Below are 20,023 nucleotides of genomic sequence, written 5' to 3' on the forward strand. Positions count from 1 at the left end.
ATTTATCATTTTTTTATGTCATGTGACATTGACTTAAAAGGTGAAAATATCATATGATCATATCATCATGTTATATTAACATACCATGTCATCATTTAATATGACGTATCACATCAATCCAATATGATATAAAGTGATAAATGGTACTTTAACTAACAATATTTAGTCAACCATTAATCTTAAAAACCTATTTAACTTAAACATAAAAGTATAAGAGTTTAATTAGATATAATAAAAAAATAAAGACTTATTTAAATTTTTTTAATAATTTAATATTGTTTTAAGTATTATGCCTAAAAGTATAAGAGTTTAATGCTCCTTTTCATTTTTCTAAAGTTGAAGTTTCCAATTTAATTGGAAAATATTTCTTTATCCAAATATCAAAGGGAAAAAAAGTTTAGTTTAATATAAGACTATAATTCTGAATTTTCCATAAGGTAACGACCTGTGGAAAATTTAATTAAGAATAAGAAAAAGATAAGATGGAGAACAACTAAGTATAATATAAAATAAATAAATTGGAAATTAATGGGGTACCATTACCTCATTTACCTTATTACCACCAAAAGGAAGAAAGACAATACAAAGGAAGCAAAGAGTCGTGAGATGTCCCACATCGTCCTCCTCACGTCTCCTAAACGACTCAATCTCTTTCGCTTTCCTCTCTTTCCTCGCCCGACAAACGAGAAACATTCGGATGAACAAAGTTCCCAACAGAAAAGAAAAACGTAAATAATAATAATAATAAAAAAAACCAAGAATTGGGTTCGTTTTCAAAGGCTTAATCGTCTTTTTCGTTTTTTTTGGTGTATTGGTTCTGCGAAAGTTGCATAGATATATTGCATCAAACACGTAACGCATGGTGTCCTTTTCTTTTTCTTGGTAATTAAGATTAAGAGACATTGAACATATTGTTGTGTTGTGTCATTGCAAAATTGATTAATGCAATTGTGCAAAGCAAAAGTTTACAAGGTAAAAGTAAGTTTTTTGGGGTTGTGGCATTTTTCTTGAAGGCTAAGGAAAAAGGAAAAGATTGTTTTCTTTTTTGGGCGTTTCCTATTGCTTTCTGTTCTTTTCGAATTGAAAGTTTTTTTTTTTTTTTTGTATATTCGATGAAATGAGAAGAAAAACACGTGAATGGCGTAATGATTTGAGGAGCAATGGAAATGAGAAGGGCTTGTTATGCCATTTTTGTCGTCATATTGCTTTGCGCTTTGGCCATGGGGAGCTCAGACGGTAAGAGGAGGATGCCTGAAACATTTCTTGCCGATCAAGGCTGGACAACAACATCCCTGAAGATAAATGAAGAAATGGTATGATGATTTTTCTATCACCTGCTCTAATTTCCTGAATTCTTGGAGCTGAAATGTTGTTAATGGTTATCATTAGTAGCAAAATGTGTTTTCATTTCTTTTACCAAGGCTTTGAATGAATGCATTTGAAGATTCCAGTCTGAGTTGGTACTTTAGCGTATTTAGCATTCTGATGAAGGGAATTGAACAAATATGCTTTGAAAATAAGAAGAAAGAATAACTTTAAATCCTTGGCAATTCTGTTAAATTCTTGTTATGGGGAACAAATCAGTTTGACTTCTGAGGTGGTTCAGCCGTTGAAATAGTTATGCAGGCTTCTAAGCTATGTCAAAAGGTGTCCTTATTCTCTGATTTATAACATTAGTTATTTCCCTTTCTAGGGGTTTAGAGGCAGATTATAGCAAAGATTCACGTATGAAGAAGGTTTAGCCTGAGTATCTTTGATGCTTGATGCAAACAAATGCAAAATGAAAAGTTGATCTGAGGTACATGTGACAGCAATTACTAATCTACGAAGTTGTTTGAAGATGAAAAAACAAGATTTACTTGTTATAGTTTTCAATTTTGTTTGACATTGCAAGTTATGTATGTCAAATTCTTTCATATTGTATAGTTCCATGTTTAGTTTCTTTTGCCGTTGCCTCCTCTGCCTCTCCTTACCACTCCCAGCCTTGATGCTGGTAAAATATGGATATTTAAAATTTCCACCTTCTTCTAAATCTAGTCAAATTTGAGGTTCGGGATTGAAAATATGACCTGATAAAAGCTTGATGAAAATTTCTAATTGCAGGCAGAGGAGGCATGGATTCATTGCACGAAAGAGATGGCAGAAAAAAGAGATGCTATTAAAGATTTTGACCTGTATATGCCACAAACAACCAATGACTTGATATCAGCATTGTTGGCGAAAGGAAACATAGAAAAAGCTATTGATATTTTGCCTCCTCAAGTGAGAGAAACACTTTTTGATTGCTTAAGTAAGAAAGGACTAATCTTTCATGCTTCCAATCCAGAGGTTACCTTTAAGCACTGGTTTCGAAAGTGTCTTGAGTTTATTTTTAAATTGCCACATGCCCCTAGAAGATATCTGGTTAGTGTATCAAATCAACACATAACCTCAGGCCCTTCTCCAGCTCTAGTTCCTAAGAGAACACCAGCACCAGCACCAATATCTGCAGCGGTACCTGCAGCATTTAGTTATGGTCCTGCACCAACACCATTTAGTTATGTGCCAGCACCATCCAATCAAGCTCATGCACGCTATCTAAGGTCACATCCGCCTGGTGGTGCTTTAGCTAATTCACTTCTCATATCAAACAAGATTTTCACTTCTTCACCACCACCAGATCTCAAACATTCTCGTACTAACCCATCACTAGCAACACATAAAGATTTATCACCTGGTGCCCATGATAGGACTCAGCATTCACCAGAAGAAAAGGACGTCATGAAGGAAACTGTTATTGCTGTTATTGTGACTGCAGCCACAACATTTGCTCTTGTTGCATTGGTCTTCTTTTGTTGTCTGAAGGGAACTAGCCGAAAAAAAGATGAAAAGCCTCTTCTTTGCTTGAGTGATTACTTAAGTGATTTCTCTTGTGGTATGTGCTTGTTGTGTTTGTTTGTCATTGAGTTGTTATCATCTTCATTTTCTTGTTAATGTTTCCACAAGCATTTTAACTTTACGATCTTTCAGATTCTTCACAGAAGTCTATTAGTTTAGGCAGTTCCAGTGACAAAGAATATCGTACTAGCAGCCGAAAGAACCCTTCTTTGGCTGGTAGTTCGTCCATGAAGCAAGATAATCATGATGCCTCACTTGCAAAAGCACCACCATCAGAAGCAACTGAAGGTGCACCATTTCCTCCCCTGAAACCTCCTCCTGGGAGATCAGCTCCTCCACCTCCTGCAGCACCACCACCTCCCCCTGTTCGTCCTAATCCCCCACCTCCACCTAAAGTTGCTCGTCCTCCACCTATGCCACCAAAATCAAAACATTCACCCCTTGGACCACATCGTCGAGGACATAGTGCTTCTGGTAGTGGAGATGAGACTGATGGTGAATCTGGAGCTCCAAAAGCCAAGTTAAAACCATTTTTCTGGGACAAGGTTATGGCTAATTCCGATCAGACGATGGTTTGGCATGAGATCAGTGCTGGATCATTCCAGTAAGACAATAATTCAAACTTTTATCAATTTAGATTTTCTCACTAACAATGTTTTGTCAAAATTTTCTTTGATTCTAAATCGTGTTAGTAACCTTTACAGGTTCAATGAAGAGATGATGGAGAGTTTATTTGGTTATAATTATGGGACTAATAAAAAGAATGATCAAAAGAAAGATTCACTATCAGAACCTTCAATCCAGTACATTCAGATTATTGACACCAGAAAAGCACAAAATTTGTCTATTCTTCTACGCGCACTAAATGTCACAACAGAGGAAGTTGTTGATGCTCTTCGAGAAGGTTTCTCTCTATCTCTTAAAGAAATGCTGGCAGAAGTACTCAATCATGCTAGTAACCAGAATTTACTTTTCTGGTTTGACAGACAATTAGAATGCACAAAATTTGATTGAAGAAAGAGAATTAATTGGTAAAATTGATAATTTCATCTTTGTTTCGATGCAAATATTTTCTACCACTCAATGATTCCAAACAACTCTTACCTGTTGATGTTTTACTTTTGGGGTGAATAGAATTTCTAATGCCAAATGTTTAAATTTCCCTTGTAATTTAGATTTTAGACACATAAGGAAACTACTTCACTATTTAGAGAATAATTTGGTGTTGAATGTAATAGGAATTCAAGTAATTATTTGTGCTTATTGGGCTAATTTGGTAAGTTACTACTTTCTGTTGTTTTATTTGTTCATTGCTGCATAGAGTTTGAGTTATTAATCTTTTCTGACGGTTCATAACCCTGTTATTAGAGGAGAATAAGTGATGAAGGATTCTCTCAGATCAATTGTCTGGCTATTGAAGTCTCCTGGACTGTTGAATAAGATATAGTCCTAAATATTAGCTTCCAAATATTTTTCAATAATTTTAAGCTCGACTGAAATAGAATTGTTTTGGTTTTTCTAATATCTTACTGGCAAAAAAATCAAAGCAGTCACACACTTTCTCGTTACTTAAGTGAGAAAAGCATGTCAAAGACAGACAGTAATTGAGATGTTTGGTGCATATACATTGGTTGCAAAGGCAGAAAGATTTAAATTCTTATTCATCTATGCTGGTGGGTGTTTCAGATACACCTTCTTCACTCTTAAATACATCTGACAGCTAACTCTTCAAAATTAAAATGACCCAGGTAACGAGCTTCCAGCAGAGCTCCTTCAAACATTGCAGAAGATGGCACCAACAACAGAAGAGGAACTAAAGCTTAGATTATTCACTGGAGATGTTTCTCAACTGGGTCCTCCAGAGAGGTTCCTTAAAATCTTGGTTGAAATACCTTTTGCCTTCAAACGAATTGAGTCATTGATTTTCATGAGTACTCTCCGTGAGGAAGTCACTGGCATTAAAGAATCCTTTGCAACTCTTGAGGTGAGATACTAGATATAAGAATTGAATGCCAGAGAGGCCTTCAGGTTCCCCTAGAGGCTAGAAGGAAATGAAAACAAGAGTATATCTCATAAGCTGTGTACTAACTTTTTGGTCGATGGAATCTTCTGATTCTCACTAATCAGGACCACAGAATCTAATGATGTTCTTAAAACACATGTCCTGGGAACTTATGTTCATGAATGTAGTTCCTACATCAAAGAATTTTTATTAAATAAAGATAAGAATTTTTATTGTCTTAATGGCAGGTAGCTTGCTCCAAGCTCAAAAGTAGCAGACTATTCCTAAAACTTCTAGAAGCAGTGCTTAAAACTGGAAATCGCATGAATGATGGTACCTACCGAGGTGGTGCACAGGCATTCAAGCTTGACACACTCTTGAAACTGTCTGATGTCAAAGGAACAGATGGTAAGACCACACTCCTCCACTTTGTAGTTCAGGAGATCATACGTTCTGAGGGCATAAGAGCTGTTCGTGCACAACTATCAAGCCGGAGCCTTTCGAGTTTCAATTCAGAGGACTTCGCTGAAGATCACAACCAAGACAAGGAGGAACATTACCGCAGTCTTGGTCTTCAAGTGGTTTCAGGTGTAAGCAGTGAACTTGAAGATGTTAAGAAGGCTGCAGTAATTGATGCTGATGCCCTGACAGCTACCGTGTCAAAACTTAATCATTCTTTGACAAAAACTAGGGAGTTTTTGAATTCTGAGTTGAAGAGTACAGATGAGGACAGTGAATTTTTTCGTTCATTGTCTAGTTTTGTGGACCGTGCAGATGCCGATATTAGATGGCTTTCAGAGGAAGAAAAAAGGATAATGGACCTGGTCAAGAGCACAGCAGATTACTTTCATGGACAGGCAGGGAAAAATGAAGGCTTGCGTTTGTTTGCAATTGTGCGTGATTTCTTGATAATGTTAGATAAGGCATGTAAAGAAGTTAGGGACACAAGAGCAAAGCCACTCAGGAATTCCAGAAAAGAGTGTGCATCAGTGTCATCTTCTCTAGAGAACCAGCAGCCTTCTTCTTTGGAAAACCAGCAACCATCCTCAGATATTCGTAAACGACTATTTCCAGCAATTTCTGACCGGCGGATGGACAGTTCCAGTTCAGATGATGAAAGCTCCTCTCAATAGCTGTAAATTTAGAAAGGTATAAGATATTTTCAATTGGACGCATATACTCCATTCCTTTTGTTTCCCTTACACTTGATTTTTGATATATTACCTTGCATGAACTTGTGTACAAGATAGTGATTCTAGATGAAGCTAATTTGGTTACCATAGATATCAAACTTTGGTGAAGGACTTCCAAGTTATGTCAGTCTGTTTTATGACAAGTGAAACATTCTAAGCAACGAGAGGGATTTCTTTTCCCCAACACCTCTCCGCACCCTGATTGTAACCAAATAAAGAAAAAAAAAAGAAACTGGTTTTTTTTGATCTTGGTACTTTCTATTGCTAAATTTGATCCATCACTATAGAACAACATGAAGCTTATATAGGAATTGATCATGAGATTTATGAACTATTGAGTGTTCTTATTCACTGCTGCATAGAGGTTTAATAACCATTCATATTTCATGGTTCTTTTGTTTTGATAAGCCACGAATTATTTCATTGATTCCATGATTCAATGGGGTTACATATATTTGCAACCTTACATAGGAAAAACAGAGTTTGACTGATATAAACCGGCCACCCTATACAACCACTGCCTGATACCTCCCTTACAAAATGAAAGCCCACCCTGTACAATTCCAATCTATACCAGAAACATTTCACCAAAAACATTTTCATATCCAAAAAGAGTTCTTAAGTCATCAACAGCTCATTTCACTATGATAAAGTATATCTCAGCAAAACCACACAAAACATTTACCATGACTCAGACTTTGTTCCGCAACCCAGAAACATGATTCCGGAAACATAATTTCATGGTTCTAATTATTATCTCTGCTCTGTGTTGCTCATTCAGGTGGTTTAAAACAGTAGATATTAGTGGAAATATGATCCGATAGACATTGCAGAGGCGGGGCATCTCTCAAGTTGCATTTTAGGAACAGACTGCAAAGCTTCAAGTTTCATTATCTTGTAGGATACAATGATGAAAAATACAATAGCAAGGAGAATGGATAAGAGCCAAAGAGGGAAAGAACATCAAGGAATCAGGATTTTCTGAAGAACAGATTCCATTTGTACAGTAAACTGTATCAATATCCATGCAAATACTTCAATATAGTTATTGCCTTTTTTTTAAGATGAGAAACTGCATCTCTAATTTTTCATGAGTCCAATCCCAGTATTCCTTTTATGAGGGCTGAGTTGTTGGTGATTAGGTAGGGTAATATGTCTTGATATTATGGAAATGCACCCGTCCTCTTGAGCACTCCATATGCTGGTAAGGACAAGATTCAACCGCAGTTGGGCGTACACTCCATTTCGGTCTTGTCGTTCAACCATGGGATCTTCTCCATTACTACATAAGAGTGTGTGTGTATATATATATATATATAATATATATATATATATATATATATATATTTCTTCATCCCTTTAAATTTCTCTTTCTTTTTGGGTAAAATTAAAATATCCTTTTGAAATTTACCTTCCTATTGTCTGAAAAATACTCTCTTTGTTAATTACTTACTTCTCTATTTTAGTACAAAATAGCTCTTCTCCTTGAAAAAGTAATGGTGTTAATTACTAAAGTTAACTTTAAATGAAAAGACAAATATATGCTTTATTAATTACTTATTTCTTTTTTTATTATTTTTTTGCACAAGACTTTTTCAACTATAGAATTATGAAATTTAGTTAGTTGTGAGATTTAATTAGTTTTAAGATCATCTTTATTTGGTATCAAATTAAATTTTAATTAATTTATATTCTAATTCAATTACATGTTACATATTTTTAATTTAATTATATATCAACTTTGAGATGAATGTATTAAATTATTTTTACTTAAAATAAATTAATTACCATTAGTTTGATAAAAAAGTTTAGTGATAAAAAAATTGTTTATAAAAATACAAGGAAAAAAACAAAGGAAAGAAACAATACGACGGTATTTTTAAATAAATATTAATTTGACTAATGGGCATTCTCACAGAAAATACTTTTTCAAAAGAGATCAAAGATTGTTTTCCAAAGTAATAGAATTGGCGTTGTCTGTTTTTTCCTTCAATTATTATTCTCATGAGAGTTGGAGATGAAGCATCAAATGGTCAAGTTGTTTTGTATTTTATTTTTATCTAAAAATTGTTTCTCTTTTGTGTGTGGAACTTGGGAGCTCTAGGTTTTCTTCTGTAAGAAGTTTTTGCATGATTATTATTTGGATAAATATTATTATTGTTTTTAAATATTTATTATTTTAATATTTTGAAATTTGCCTATTTGAGTTATCACGATTTCTAATTTGCTTTAAAAGGATATATGATGAAAAAAATAATGAACATGTATTTTAAATTTTTATTGAAGGTAAGATTTTTCTGTAATGTGTGAATTTAGAAATTACTCTGAAGTCTAAAGTTGGTTCATTTTAAAAATTAGAGGTAGACTGGTGCAAGTTTCACGAATCTCGCATTTAAAATTTTAAATAAGAGTTTTTTTAATTAATAAAAAATATTTTTCAAGTAATTTGAAACCAAAGTGTAACAATCTCCTCTAATTTAACCATTTTTCCTTCAAAATTTTCAACTTACAAATTGTGATATCCAATGAAATGGACAAAATTTATTTTTTCATTTTAAAGGCAATGGTTTAAGGTGCTTTAAGAAAAAGAAAAAGAAATTATTATTCTGCATGTAGCTATTTTTGAAAAAATGAAAGAAAGAAAGCTGACATTGTTGGTTTTGTTGGAATGCTAGAGGAGGGGTGAATAGCATTAAAAATTTTAAAGATCAATCCTTTTCGAGTGATAGAACTTTTAACCAATTAGAGGGAGATGGATGTAAAACTTGTGATAGCTAAAAAACACCAAGTAAGGAAGGGGAGAAAGAAGTGGACAATGCAATACTATTTATAGTGGTTTGATCCCTTTAACCTACATCTACTACATTGATCTCACAATCAAAGATTTTTAATCCAACTTTACTATACCAGTGGAATTAACAGCGTCCATTAAGTTTTTACAAGGTGAGCTTCTAAACCAAGCTCTATTCCTTTACAATAAGCTTTAGAGTGCTTCCCACACTCTAATTTTCCAAGAGAAAGAAGAAAAAGAAGTACAATTAGAACTCTTCAGAATTTCGAAAGATTTACAATCAAGCTTAAACACCTATTTTTTTTAATTAGAATGAAAGGACAAGTGTTTTTAGTGAAGGATATTTGGCTTTTTGCTCAAAACGGCTCTCTTCTCATTCAATCACCTTTTTTCACTATTGGAGTTTCCTTTTATACTTAAGGAGTCAGATTTTTATGTGGGAGACAGTTTCTAGTCGTTGGGGACAACTCTGATGCCATTCTAGCCGTTATTTTGTCCCATAGTGCTTAAATTCAAAAGAGTAAACAGAGTTTGGCTAACTGGTTACAAGCAGCTTTAATCAATTATAGCTTTTCTATCTTGCACTGTCTTGTTGCTAAGTACTCTACATCAATCAATTGTAGGAGACTTTAACCGATTAAGAGATCTCTATATTTAAGCTTATCTATTTCAACTGACTTCTTCTAACTAGTTAACTCTCTCCTTAACTGATTGGAGCTTTACTTCCTTTAGCCTTAACCGATTAACATAAGTTTTAATTAATTAAAAATTATTTGAATTTGCACTTCTTCATTCGGTTCCATTCAATGGTCATCTTCACTTTAAAGTTAAATTTTGACACTTTGAAGATTCTTCGAGTCTTGTGTTCTAACCGATTAACCTTATGCCTTAACCAATTAGTACATTTCTATTTTCCTTTATCCAACACCTTCTTAATCAATTAAGCCTAGTGCTAACTAATTAAGATTTTTCTGTTTCGCTTAAACTTGTAGCCCAACCATTCCATACATGATTAAAGCCTTTTGATAATCAATTGCAAAAGCCTTGTCTTCACTAACTCTTTCCATCTTTCTCACTTTAACTGATTAATCTATCTATTATATGATCTTACTTTTAATCATTCATTTCATTGAGGGAATTTATTTTATCTTGCACACTTAAATAATGAAGTTATACATTAATGAATAAGGAATGTTAAAAAACATATGGAATCAACAAGCATATACTTTGTGGTTAGAAGTCAAAACCTTACTAATCAGAGTATATATAACCTTATAAACCTTCATCACCTTTTCTCTTCTCAATTGTTTACTTTTCTTTCTTTCTATCACTCTCTGAAAACTGAAAAGAATTACAATGGCTGGCAAGCAGCCCATTGAAAACCTACGTCCTGCTTTTTCCTCTGAAAATGAAAATGATAATAATGAAGAAGAAGAATCCTCTTAAGAAAACAACTCTACTGAAGACAATGATGAATCCAAAAATGACACCTTAAAAGATGAAAAAGACGAGGAGAAGAAGGTAGAGAAAACTTGTGAAAAAACAAAAGACTATTTTTGACAAAGATGGCTCAGACTCCAAGTCTGACTCAAACAAGTCCTTCCCATCTCTTAACATGTCCGACTTCACCATTAAGCCCATCCTTACATTGCCTTAGAAATCCACCCTGAAGTCCACTCCTAAGCCCAAGCTTATTGCCTCCATCGAATCAAGCTTAAAACGAAAGAAGCCACCTTTATCAGGATCTAACGGTGATGCTGGTAATGTGAAGATACTGAAGACCCCGCAGCTTTGGAGTGCTGCCGATGAGATCGCTCTTTTGAAAGGTATAATGGAGTACAAGTTAAAGAAAGGATCTAATCCCTATGAGGATTCGAGCGAGTTTATGATTTCATCAAACAATCGATCCAAGCTAATGTGTCCAAGAATCAATTGATGGAGAAAATCAGGAGACTCAAGAAGCAGTATGAAAACAATGTTGAAAAAAGGAAAAATGGGAATAATTCTTTTTTCTCAAAGCCCCATGATTATAAATCTTTCAAGTTGTCAAAAAAGATTTGGGGTAATGAAACTAATGAAAAGATTAATAAAAGTCAGACAAAAATGAAGACTTTGGGCAGTGAAGATTAAGGCAAGGTTGAAGTTAATGGTGTAATAACTTTGGGATTGCCTTGTTTTAAAAAAGATAAGGAAGTCAAGGTTGAGGTTTCTACTCAAGTTAGTTATGGTAGTGAAGAAGATAAGGTAGATTTTTGGAAGGATTATCCATGCTTGGAAGAGTCTTTTGAGCTGGAACAATGGGCGCATGTGGGGGTTTTCATGAAAAAGCTGACGGAGGAAATGGTTAGCGTGATTAAAAGAGAGAAGTTGAGGGACATGGAGAAGAAGTTCAAGAATCCAAGAATTATGGAATTGGAGTTGTTTTTGAATAGGGTTGTGTTGATTCAGGAACAGGCTCAAGCGGCATCCAAATGTTCTTAAGGGGTTTGAGATTTAGGTATAGTTTTTCATTTTTGATTTAAAGTGATGAATTATGGGAATTTTTGTGGTAATTGTTTATGCTTTGTTTATAATCTGTGATGTATGATTTTAATTATTTCTTCATGCAAACACTTGAAAACAAGTTGTATAGTTGACTTTAGGATATGGTTTAAGAGTTAATTTGTAGCTAATTTTCTATTCTAAAAGCAGTGAGGTTTTGAATCATATTCAAAAGGTTATGTGTTAGCAATATCTTAGGGCAGATCATTATCAGGACAAGAATTCAACCTTTGTTGTATATTGAAAAGACATGCTTCAAACAAGGAACTTAAAATCAACATAGAGAAGTTATCTTTATAAATTATATCTGTTACAGAAGCATTGAAATAAACATGTGATTTAAAAATATGATAGAGAATAGACTTGTTTTAGAGGAGTTTAACCATAAATTTGGTCCATTGTTTTATAGGCATGTTTGGTACATGTTTAGAAGATCTTTAGAAATTGTTCTATCCCTAATAAGCCGTAGACTATTACTTCTTGCCTAGAATATGTGGCTTTCCTTATGAGTGAACTTACTAGAGACTAGACTTGTCAAAATGGGCCTAGCCCATTGGGTCAGTCTATTTTTATTAAATATGGGGTGAGTTGGGCTTGAAAATTTAAGCCCATATTAGAACTAGGCCTAAATGGGCCAGTCCATCAGATCAGTGGGTTGGGGTGGGCTAGGGCGGGCCAACCTTATGGGCAAAAAAAAAAAATTAATAATTTTATATATTTAACTATATAAAATTGATAATTTAGTTACCAATGGTATTGCTTATTTTATATATTTTAATGTCTTTAATCTTTACTTGTCAAATTAATAATTTTAATTTAAATTAAAACTTATTATCTCTTTTTCTTTTATGGCAATGAATATTAGATGATAAATTGATAATGATTTAGACTTGAGCCATTCTTATCTAAACAAGATTTAAAAGTTTTGCTTGAGGATGATGATTAAGGAGGATATAAATGAGTCTTGAAGTTTTTATTATTTGGTTATATACTTATGTTTGTGGGATGATAGTTTGTGTTAAAGATTTAAAATTTATTTATGTAATTTATTTGTTTATTTATATTTGATGTAATTTATTTGTTTGTAATATGTTTTTATTATTCAATTTATGGATTAAATCAAAGAACAATTTTATTGATAGAAAATTTGTTAGGTAAAATTATAAAAATGATTTTTTTTTTAAAATAAATGGGCTAGCCCAACCTGATCCATGGGCTAGCAAGGGGTGGGTTAGGTTGAGATTTTGATGGCCCATGTAAAAAATGGGCTGGCTTGGCCTAACCCATATTTTCTCAACCCACAAGGGCTTGGGCCGGGCTAGCCCATATTGACACCTCTACCAAAGACCAAGCAAGTAGATCCATCACTCTCACTTGTAACCTTTTTTATTCTTCTTCATCTTTTCCAATCTTATTTATTTGTTTCATGCTATCATGGGAAGATGTTTTAAGATTATTAAGATCTATTCTATAAGGCTACATAAGTTTTAGAAGATTGATTCTTACATAGAATAGGTGGTTTCCCCTATTAGTGAACTTACCAGAGACCAACCAAGTAGACACATCACTAGTCTAATGTTATCTTTTAATTACATGTTGTCATCGGAATGTGTTTGTAGATTATTGAGATCTTTTATCGAGTTGCATAAGTGATGCTGCCTTTTTAGTGTTCTAAAATATTAGCAAGTTAAACATTGCTATTGATGCAAGATGACATCACTTGCAGTTCCATTGTAAAATTATCCTTAAAGCCATTATACTCTAAGATTAGAAGAGGGAAGGTGAAGGAATAAGGAGGAAGTTGCTATTGGCTTACTTTACCTGAAGAGAGTTTAAGTTGGGATTAGGCTAAAGTGGCCTTCATTGAAATGGTCCAAATTTAGGGGTTTTGTATTGGTTTTGTATTGGGATGTTGATATTCTTCATGTTGCATTTTGAGCTTAAAATTTTGTAGTGCTATATAGTTTATGTCCCTGATTAATTATTTGTCTTGATGTAACAAAGATGCTTTATCAAAACCACTCTAAGTTTTTCATAGTTGTCTTCAGATACTCAAAGAATCTTGTATGTAAAAACTACGTTGTTAGATAAGTAATAAGGTGCAGTTTATCTTTCTGTAAAGCCAACAACAACTATAAATGTCAATCAATAAATAAACATTATATATTAATAGAGAAACAAAATACCGTTTGTCGCTTTATTATCTTGTCGAAGGTGGTGACGCAACGACATCGTGTTAAATAGTTTTCATGCTACATAAATTCTAAAATTACAGGCTCTCCATTCTTGTAAGTAAAATTTTGAAAAACAAAGAAAGTATTACTAGTGTAGTTGGTCTTAGGAGTAAGGCCATGGCCACCAGAATAACGCCTCAATAAGACAATAATCATAGAAAATGAACATGATATTTTGAGACAGACCCAATTCCAAACCCATTCATACCATAAATAATATGTATGAATTGTAATTCACAAGTCACAACCTTCAACTTCTGTGCATCATGACTCTAATTTCCCTATTTAGTACATACACACCCATATGAAATTTCAACATACCAAGCCATCAAATCAAATTTCAATTGGACCCATCCAAGGAAAATTGTACTTGTATGAATTTTCTAAAAGCCTAAATGTGGGGTGCTGAATACAACGGCTTCAAAATCCTCAAACTTCATCCGTGACTTCATTTCAACTATGACCAGTGGATGTCTCTTACTATCAAATTAAATGTCTATTTCAACTTTAGAAAAAGTCATAACTCGAAAGCAAATTTTCCTAGCCTTGACTATATGGACCCTTGAAGGAAAATTTACCCAAATTGATTCAAAATTATCAAATGTGAATTATCGGTATTTATAACCACGAGAAAAACTTTCCCAATATTTTCTTTACAGATTATATATGTTTAGTATTTTTTTTTGAAAATTCAAAATATATTTATTATAGAAGGAACAATTATGCTTATCTAGAAAAAAACAAGATGATTTTGCCCTATTTTCCTTTAATTCGATAATAACATGTCAAAATCCTTTCTTAAGAAATGATCTTACTTTCTATAAAAAAACAGCTCCCAACTATAAAAAAAGATCTCAAACCTAGAAAATCAATATGAACAGAACCTAGACAATAGCCCTAATAAGAACAAGATACTTTAAAAACCCCCAGTCTGTATACATTAATGTTCTCTGATTTTTGACTTTTGACACAAACTATACAAAAGACATTGTAATAAACAATCACATTTAAACACCATGTTAGCCGAACCAACAACCTTAACAGCCACACCCAGGATAAAGACAGTCCACAAACAACATCCATATTAAGTCAACCATCTTAAAATCAGGTTGTCATCCATATATGTTCAGTATTAGAAGTCAGTACTCACCATAAAGTCAAATTCAATCAAACTTAGCTAAGAAAGCCAATATGGAAGATACCACAGTTGTTTACTCAACTCTTTCAACCATCATTTTGCTACTTTGTTTCAAGCTCTTGCTCAAACCAAGAGCTAGCAGCAAAAACCTCCCTCCAAGCCCACATTCCCTTCTAATTCTTGGCCACCTCCATCTTATAAAACCTCAAATCCACCGTTCCTTCCTAAACATTTCAAAAATATATGTTTGAATAATCTCCCTTAGGTTTGGCTCTCACCTTGTGGTTTTGGTTTCATCACCATTAAGTGTCGATGAATGCTTCACCATAAACGACATTAATCTAGCCAACAATCCCAAGTTCCTTGTAGACAAGCACTTGGAGTACAACTACACAATCATGACTGTCTCACCCTATGGTGATCTATTGGTGGAACCTTTGTCGCATCAGTGCCACGGAGATTTTATCATCAAACCACCTTAGCATGTTCCTAAGCATTAGGAAAGATGAAATTAGGCGATTTCTTCTAAAATTATGGCGTGATTCACATCAAGGCTTTGCAAAAGTAAAACTTAGATTGAGACTTATGAATTTGGCATTTAACAATATCACGAGAATGGTAGCTGGAAAGCAATATTATAAAGATGATGTAGCTAATGAGGGAGAGGCAAGGTAGTTTAACGAGCTTATAATAGAGGTTTTTGAATGTGTTGGATCTGCCAATCTAGGCGATTTTGTGCCCATTTTGAATTAGATCGATGGATACGAGAAAAGACTGCAAAGGTTTGGTGTTACTTTAAATGGATTTTTGCAAGGATTGATTGATGAACATTGAAGAAAACATATGGGAAACATTATGATTGATCATCTACTCTCTTTACAAGAATCACAACCTAACTATTATACTGATCAGATCATCGAAGGACTTATACTGGTTAGTTGAATTCATTCTTCTAATTATTTGTTTGAATTCTCCTAGTTTATTTTGATATGCTTGTTGCATCATTATTGAGTCTTAAAAAAGTTGAAATACGTACGTCCTTGTCAGCTTGTTTTTGCTCATTCAACTTAATTATTAAGAGGTTACATCTACCCAGCTTTTCCCTAGAGCTATATGAAATGACCATTTTGAAGAAACAAAGTACTTTGATTAACTTAACGAAATCAATTTGTGCTGCAGACTATGGTGTTTGGAGGAACTGACTTATTTGCAATTACATTAGAATGAGCATTGTCTGCTTTGCTTAATCATCCCGATGTGCTGAAAAGGCTAGAGCTGAATTGGATGCTAAAGTTAGCTAAGAAAACTTGATTAATGAACTACACATTTCTCAGCTACCTTATCTTCAAAATATCATATCTGAGACCCTTTGACTGTTTCCTACTACTCCTCTTCTGGTTTCACTTTTGGCATCTGAGGACTGTACTATTAATGGATACCATGTACCACATCGTAATGGTCAATGCATGGGCTAGACACAGGGATCCAAAGTTCTGGAATGACCCATTAAATTTTAAGCTTAAAAGGTTTGAGAATGTAGAAACAGAAAGTTACAAGTACAAGTTATTGCCTTTTAGAGTTGGAAAGAGGTCTTGTCTTGGGAAAAATCTATTTCGATGTATGGTGAGCTTGACCTTGGGGTCATTGATCCAGTGCTTTGAGTGGAAGCAAGTTAGTGAAGAAGTAATTGACATGGCTGAAGGAGATGGACTCATCATGCCAAAGGTTAAGCCATTAGTGGTCAAGTGAAAAGCTCACCTTATCATGAACATAATTTTCAATGAAGATACTTAAAATGCCCATTGCCACTGTATTTATGATGTTTTAGATACTAATAGTAATTATTATCATTATTATTATTATTATTATTATTATTATTTTGAAAGGTACTAGTAGTAATAATTGTAATGCATTTTATATGTTTTGTTATAAGATTGAATTTTCATTATATTTGTCTAATGTTTGATACAAGAATATATATATATGAAGGATTGGGTATCTTTTCACTTTGTCACAAGAATTTGGCTCTCCTAGGTAATTGGTGATGGTGATATGGTAATAAAGAAAATGCTCTCTAGTGCAAATTAATATTAGAGAAGTATGGCCCAAGCTTAACTTCATGGTTGCCTTCGACATCTAACCCCAGTAGAATGTCCATGATGTGGCGTAACATTGCCAAACTCCCTTCTTGTAGTGGCTTACAGAACTTGGTTGGCTTTGATGCTTGTAGATGGTTTATTAGTAATGGTGCCATTGTATATTTTTGGATGGACACATGGCTTCTTGACAATGTGCCATTATGCTAATAGCATTTGTGTCTTTTCTCTTTAGCTGTGGATAAAGAGGTAAGAGTTCTTGACATAATTAACAATGGCATTTGGACAATTCCATTTAGACGAGCACTTTATTCTTAGGAGAGAAACATTTAATGAACTCCTCCAAATGTTGGCAAGGATTATGTTAGTCTCGAATAAAATGGACAAACTCATATGGAGACATGATCCTCAAGAGACCTTCACAGTGAAATCTTTTTGTTCACACCTTGATTCGAGTGACAATGACCAAAATGTATGGTTCTCATCTTTGTGGCAAATTTTTATCCCCTTAAGGTGTAATGCTTCCTTTGGTTAGTAGTTCTTGATTCCATTCCCACAAAATGCTTTCTACATTCAAGAGGCTTCAATTTCAATAGTGATTAGATACGATGTGTGTGGTGTGGGTTAAAGGAGGAGTCATGTACTCATATTCTTCTACTTGCAAGTTCAGTTGGATTGTATGGTGCTTTGTACTTTAATGGTGAAAGCTTTCATGGGTCAACCCTTGTTCGATACCTTCTTTTTTACAATCTTGGGCTAATAATGCTTTCTCAAGGATCTTACGCCCAAGGTGGATGATTGTCTGTGGAGCAACCTTATGGTCGTTATGGCTTGCATGCAATGAGTCCATTTTCAACAATAAGGTATGGAATGGTACTTAAATATTTTTTTCTTATTAAGACTTGCTCTATGTTTTGGATCTCATCCTTGTGAGGGTAAGTCCTCAATTGATGATATTGGATGGTACATGGATCCATGGTGTTCTAACACAAGAAGAATACCATTGCATAACAGATTTGGTATTCCATGGCAGCCCCGAGGTGAAGGGGAGTTCAAATTTAATATTGATGGTTCTGCTAAAGGTAAACCTGGGCAAGCAAGATGTGGTGGAGTGCTTCGAAACTCTGATGGATATGTTGTTGGGGTATTTTGTGGGCCTTTAGGCATCCAAGATTCGAACTATGTAGAGATTATGGAAATTTTGCATGCTCTTAGATTTTTTTGATCCTTTCTTTTTGTAGAAGCTAATTTAATTGTTGAATATAACTCTATGGTGGCTTTATCTTAAGTGAACAATATTGATCAAAACCCATGGGATAAATGGTCCATTTTCACTGAGATTGATGTCTTAAAGTAGATGATTGTTATGGTCACATTTATGCATACCTTGAGAGAGGCCAACTTCGCATATCTTTTAGCAAAATTGAGTATGGATAAGGCATTTACATTTTCAGCTTGGTGGTGATACGTATGCACTGTTTTGCTTGAGTATTTGTGCTATGATGTATGGTAGTCCTTTTCTGTGGTGATCCTATGTATGCTTATGTGTAGGGGTTTGTAAGCTAAAATGATATGGCTCTCTAGGTGATTTTGGAGGCATTTTCTACTCATAGGACCCCATGAGTTTCCCATGTACTGTCTTTAAATGTTATTAATAAAATTCTTATGATTGGCTGAGCAATATATATATATATATATATTACATCAGGGTAGAATTTTGTAACTCTTTTGATTCTAACTATATAGAAATTTGAAAAATTAGAATTGCATCTAATAAGGAGAGGTGAGTTTAGTTGGTATAGCAGGCTAAAACCACCTCACATGTGATCAAAAGGATTTCTATGTTTTCTGAGGGAACTGATGATTTTGCTTCGTCAATTGCGATTTTAAATTTTTTTCCTTTTTCCTTTTTTTTATAATATCTTTTTTTTTAGTTTGAAAAAAAATATATTCGAATACTATTCTTTTCAAATAAGGATATCTTTAAGTATAAGATTTTATAGACAATACTCCAACATTTCTTTTAGTACAAGATGACAGCCGAGGGCCTTTTCAAACAGAATGGACATATTGTTGGGCCTAGCTCAATCCTTGTACTGAACTAGTTGGGTTGAGTGGCCAATCGGACCGATGCCCACATGTTATGAAGTTTTGAAAGCGATGCTGACAAGTGAAAATAGACCCATGGCACTAGGCCGTTGTAGGTTTATGCAATCTATTCGAAGCAAGTGTGTGCATGTTGGGTAAACGAAAATAGAGAATACTAAGCGCCCTTTCATTAATTTGTTTAAATTCCAGACCTACTGGTTTTGGATCTTAAAAGGAAAAACGACTGATGGTTTTGGAAGGATACAAGTATAAAACAGTTAGGCTCTAACATAGTTTTTTAACAAAGAATAGTATGCGTGCTTCATCAACTCTATTAGTATTAGTTGAACAATCCTCTTTGAATTGACAGGTAGCCTCCAAAGCTATTGCATTCCCAACAACATGAATTTCGTCGATGCTGATTATCTTTCTTCTTCCTAGCTGTTCTTCTTACAAAGAAACAAAGTGTACATTTGTTTTTTTTCTTTTCAGTGATGCATGTGCTGACGCAAAACACCTTTAATGAGACATTGCATCATGCAACACCTCACTATATCCATTACCAAAGGTCAATAATTAATAACGCGGTGTGTGTGCGCTTATAGCATGTTTGGTTGGAGCTATTCCCCCTTTATTCCCAAGGAATTTTGGTTCCTTTATTTGGTTGAGAAATAGTCCAAGGAATAGCCATTCCATAGGAATGACTATTATCCAAAATCCTCCAAAACTAAGGAATAGCTAATACCACCCTCCTCTATGGTATTAGCTATTCCATGGTTAAGGAATAAATTCAAAAAATAATAAAGACTAAAAAACCTTTTACAAGTTTGAAAAATTACAACTTTATTTGTCTAAAATATTATTTTTCTCTCTCATTCTCTTCTCTTTTGATTCCAATTTTTAATAAAAATTAATATTTAAATTATCAATTATTAATAAAATAAATTATAATTTTTACTTTTAATAAACAAATAAATTAAAAATAAATAAGCATAATATCATTTAAATTATATAAAAATATTAATAATTAAATAATCAATTATTAATATTTTAAATCAATTAC

The 20,023-nt window shown here is 33.8% G+C and overlaps 1 protein-coding gene and 1 pseudogene across 2 annotated transcripts; both read left to right on the forward strand.

Annotated features, from left to right (window-relative positions):
* Positions 631-7,134, forward strand: LOC18608541 (formin-like protein 3). Of its 2 annotated transcripts, XM_018115746.1 has the most exons (8): positions 1,285-1,313; positions 1,694-1,798; positions 2,104-2,914; positions 3,010-3,481; positions 3,582-3,781; positions 4,626-4,861; positions 5,128-6,028; positions 6,854-7,134. In XM_018115746.1, exons 3-7 carry the CDS (start codon positions 2,137-2,139, stop codon positions 6,010-6,012), a joined length of 2,571 nt encoding a protein of 856 aa, XP_017971235.1. In that variant the 5' UTR covers positions 1,285-1,313; positions 1,694-1,798; positions 2,104-2,136; the 3' UTR covers positions 6,013-6,028; positions 6,854-7,134. The 2 variants fall into 2 exon arrangements, with proteins under 2 accessions (XP_017971234.1, XP_017971235.1); XM_018115745.1 differs by lacking the exon at positions 1,694-1,798 and having other exon boundaries at positions 631-1,313.
* On the forward strand, positions 10,069-11,344 carry LOC18608542 (annotated as a pseudogene).

The sequence above is a fragment of the Theobroma cacao genome, chromosome 2 (genome assembly GCF_000208745.1).
Source record: "Theobroma cacao cultivar B97-61/B2 chromosome 2, Criollo_cocoa_genome_V2, whole genome shotgun sequence".
Classification (NCBI taxonomy): domain Eukaryota; kingdom Viridiplantae; phylum Streptophyta; class Magnoliopsida; order Malvales; family Malvaceae; genus Theobroma; species Theobroma cacao.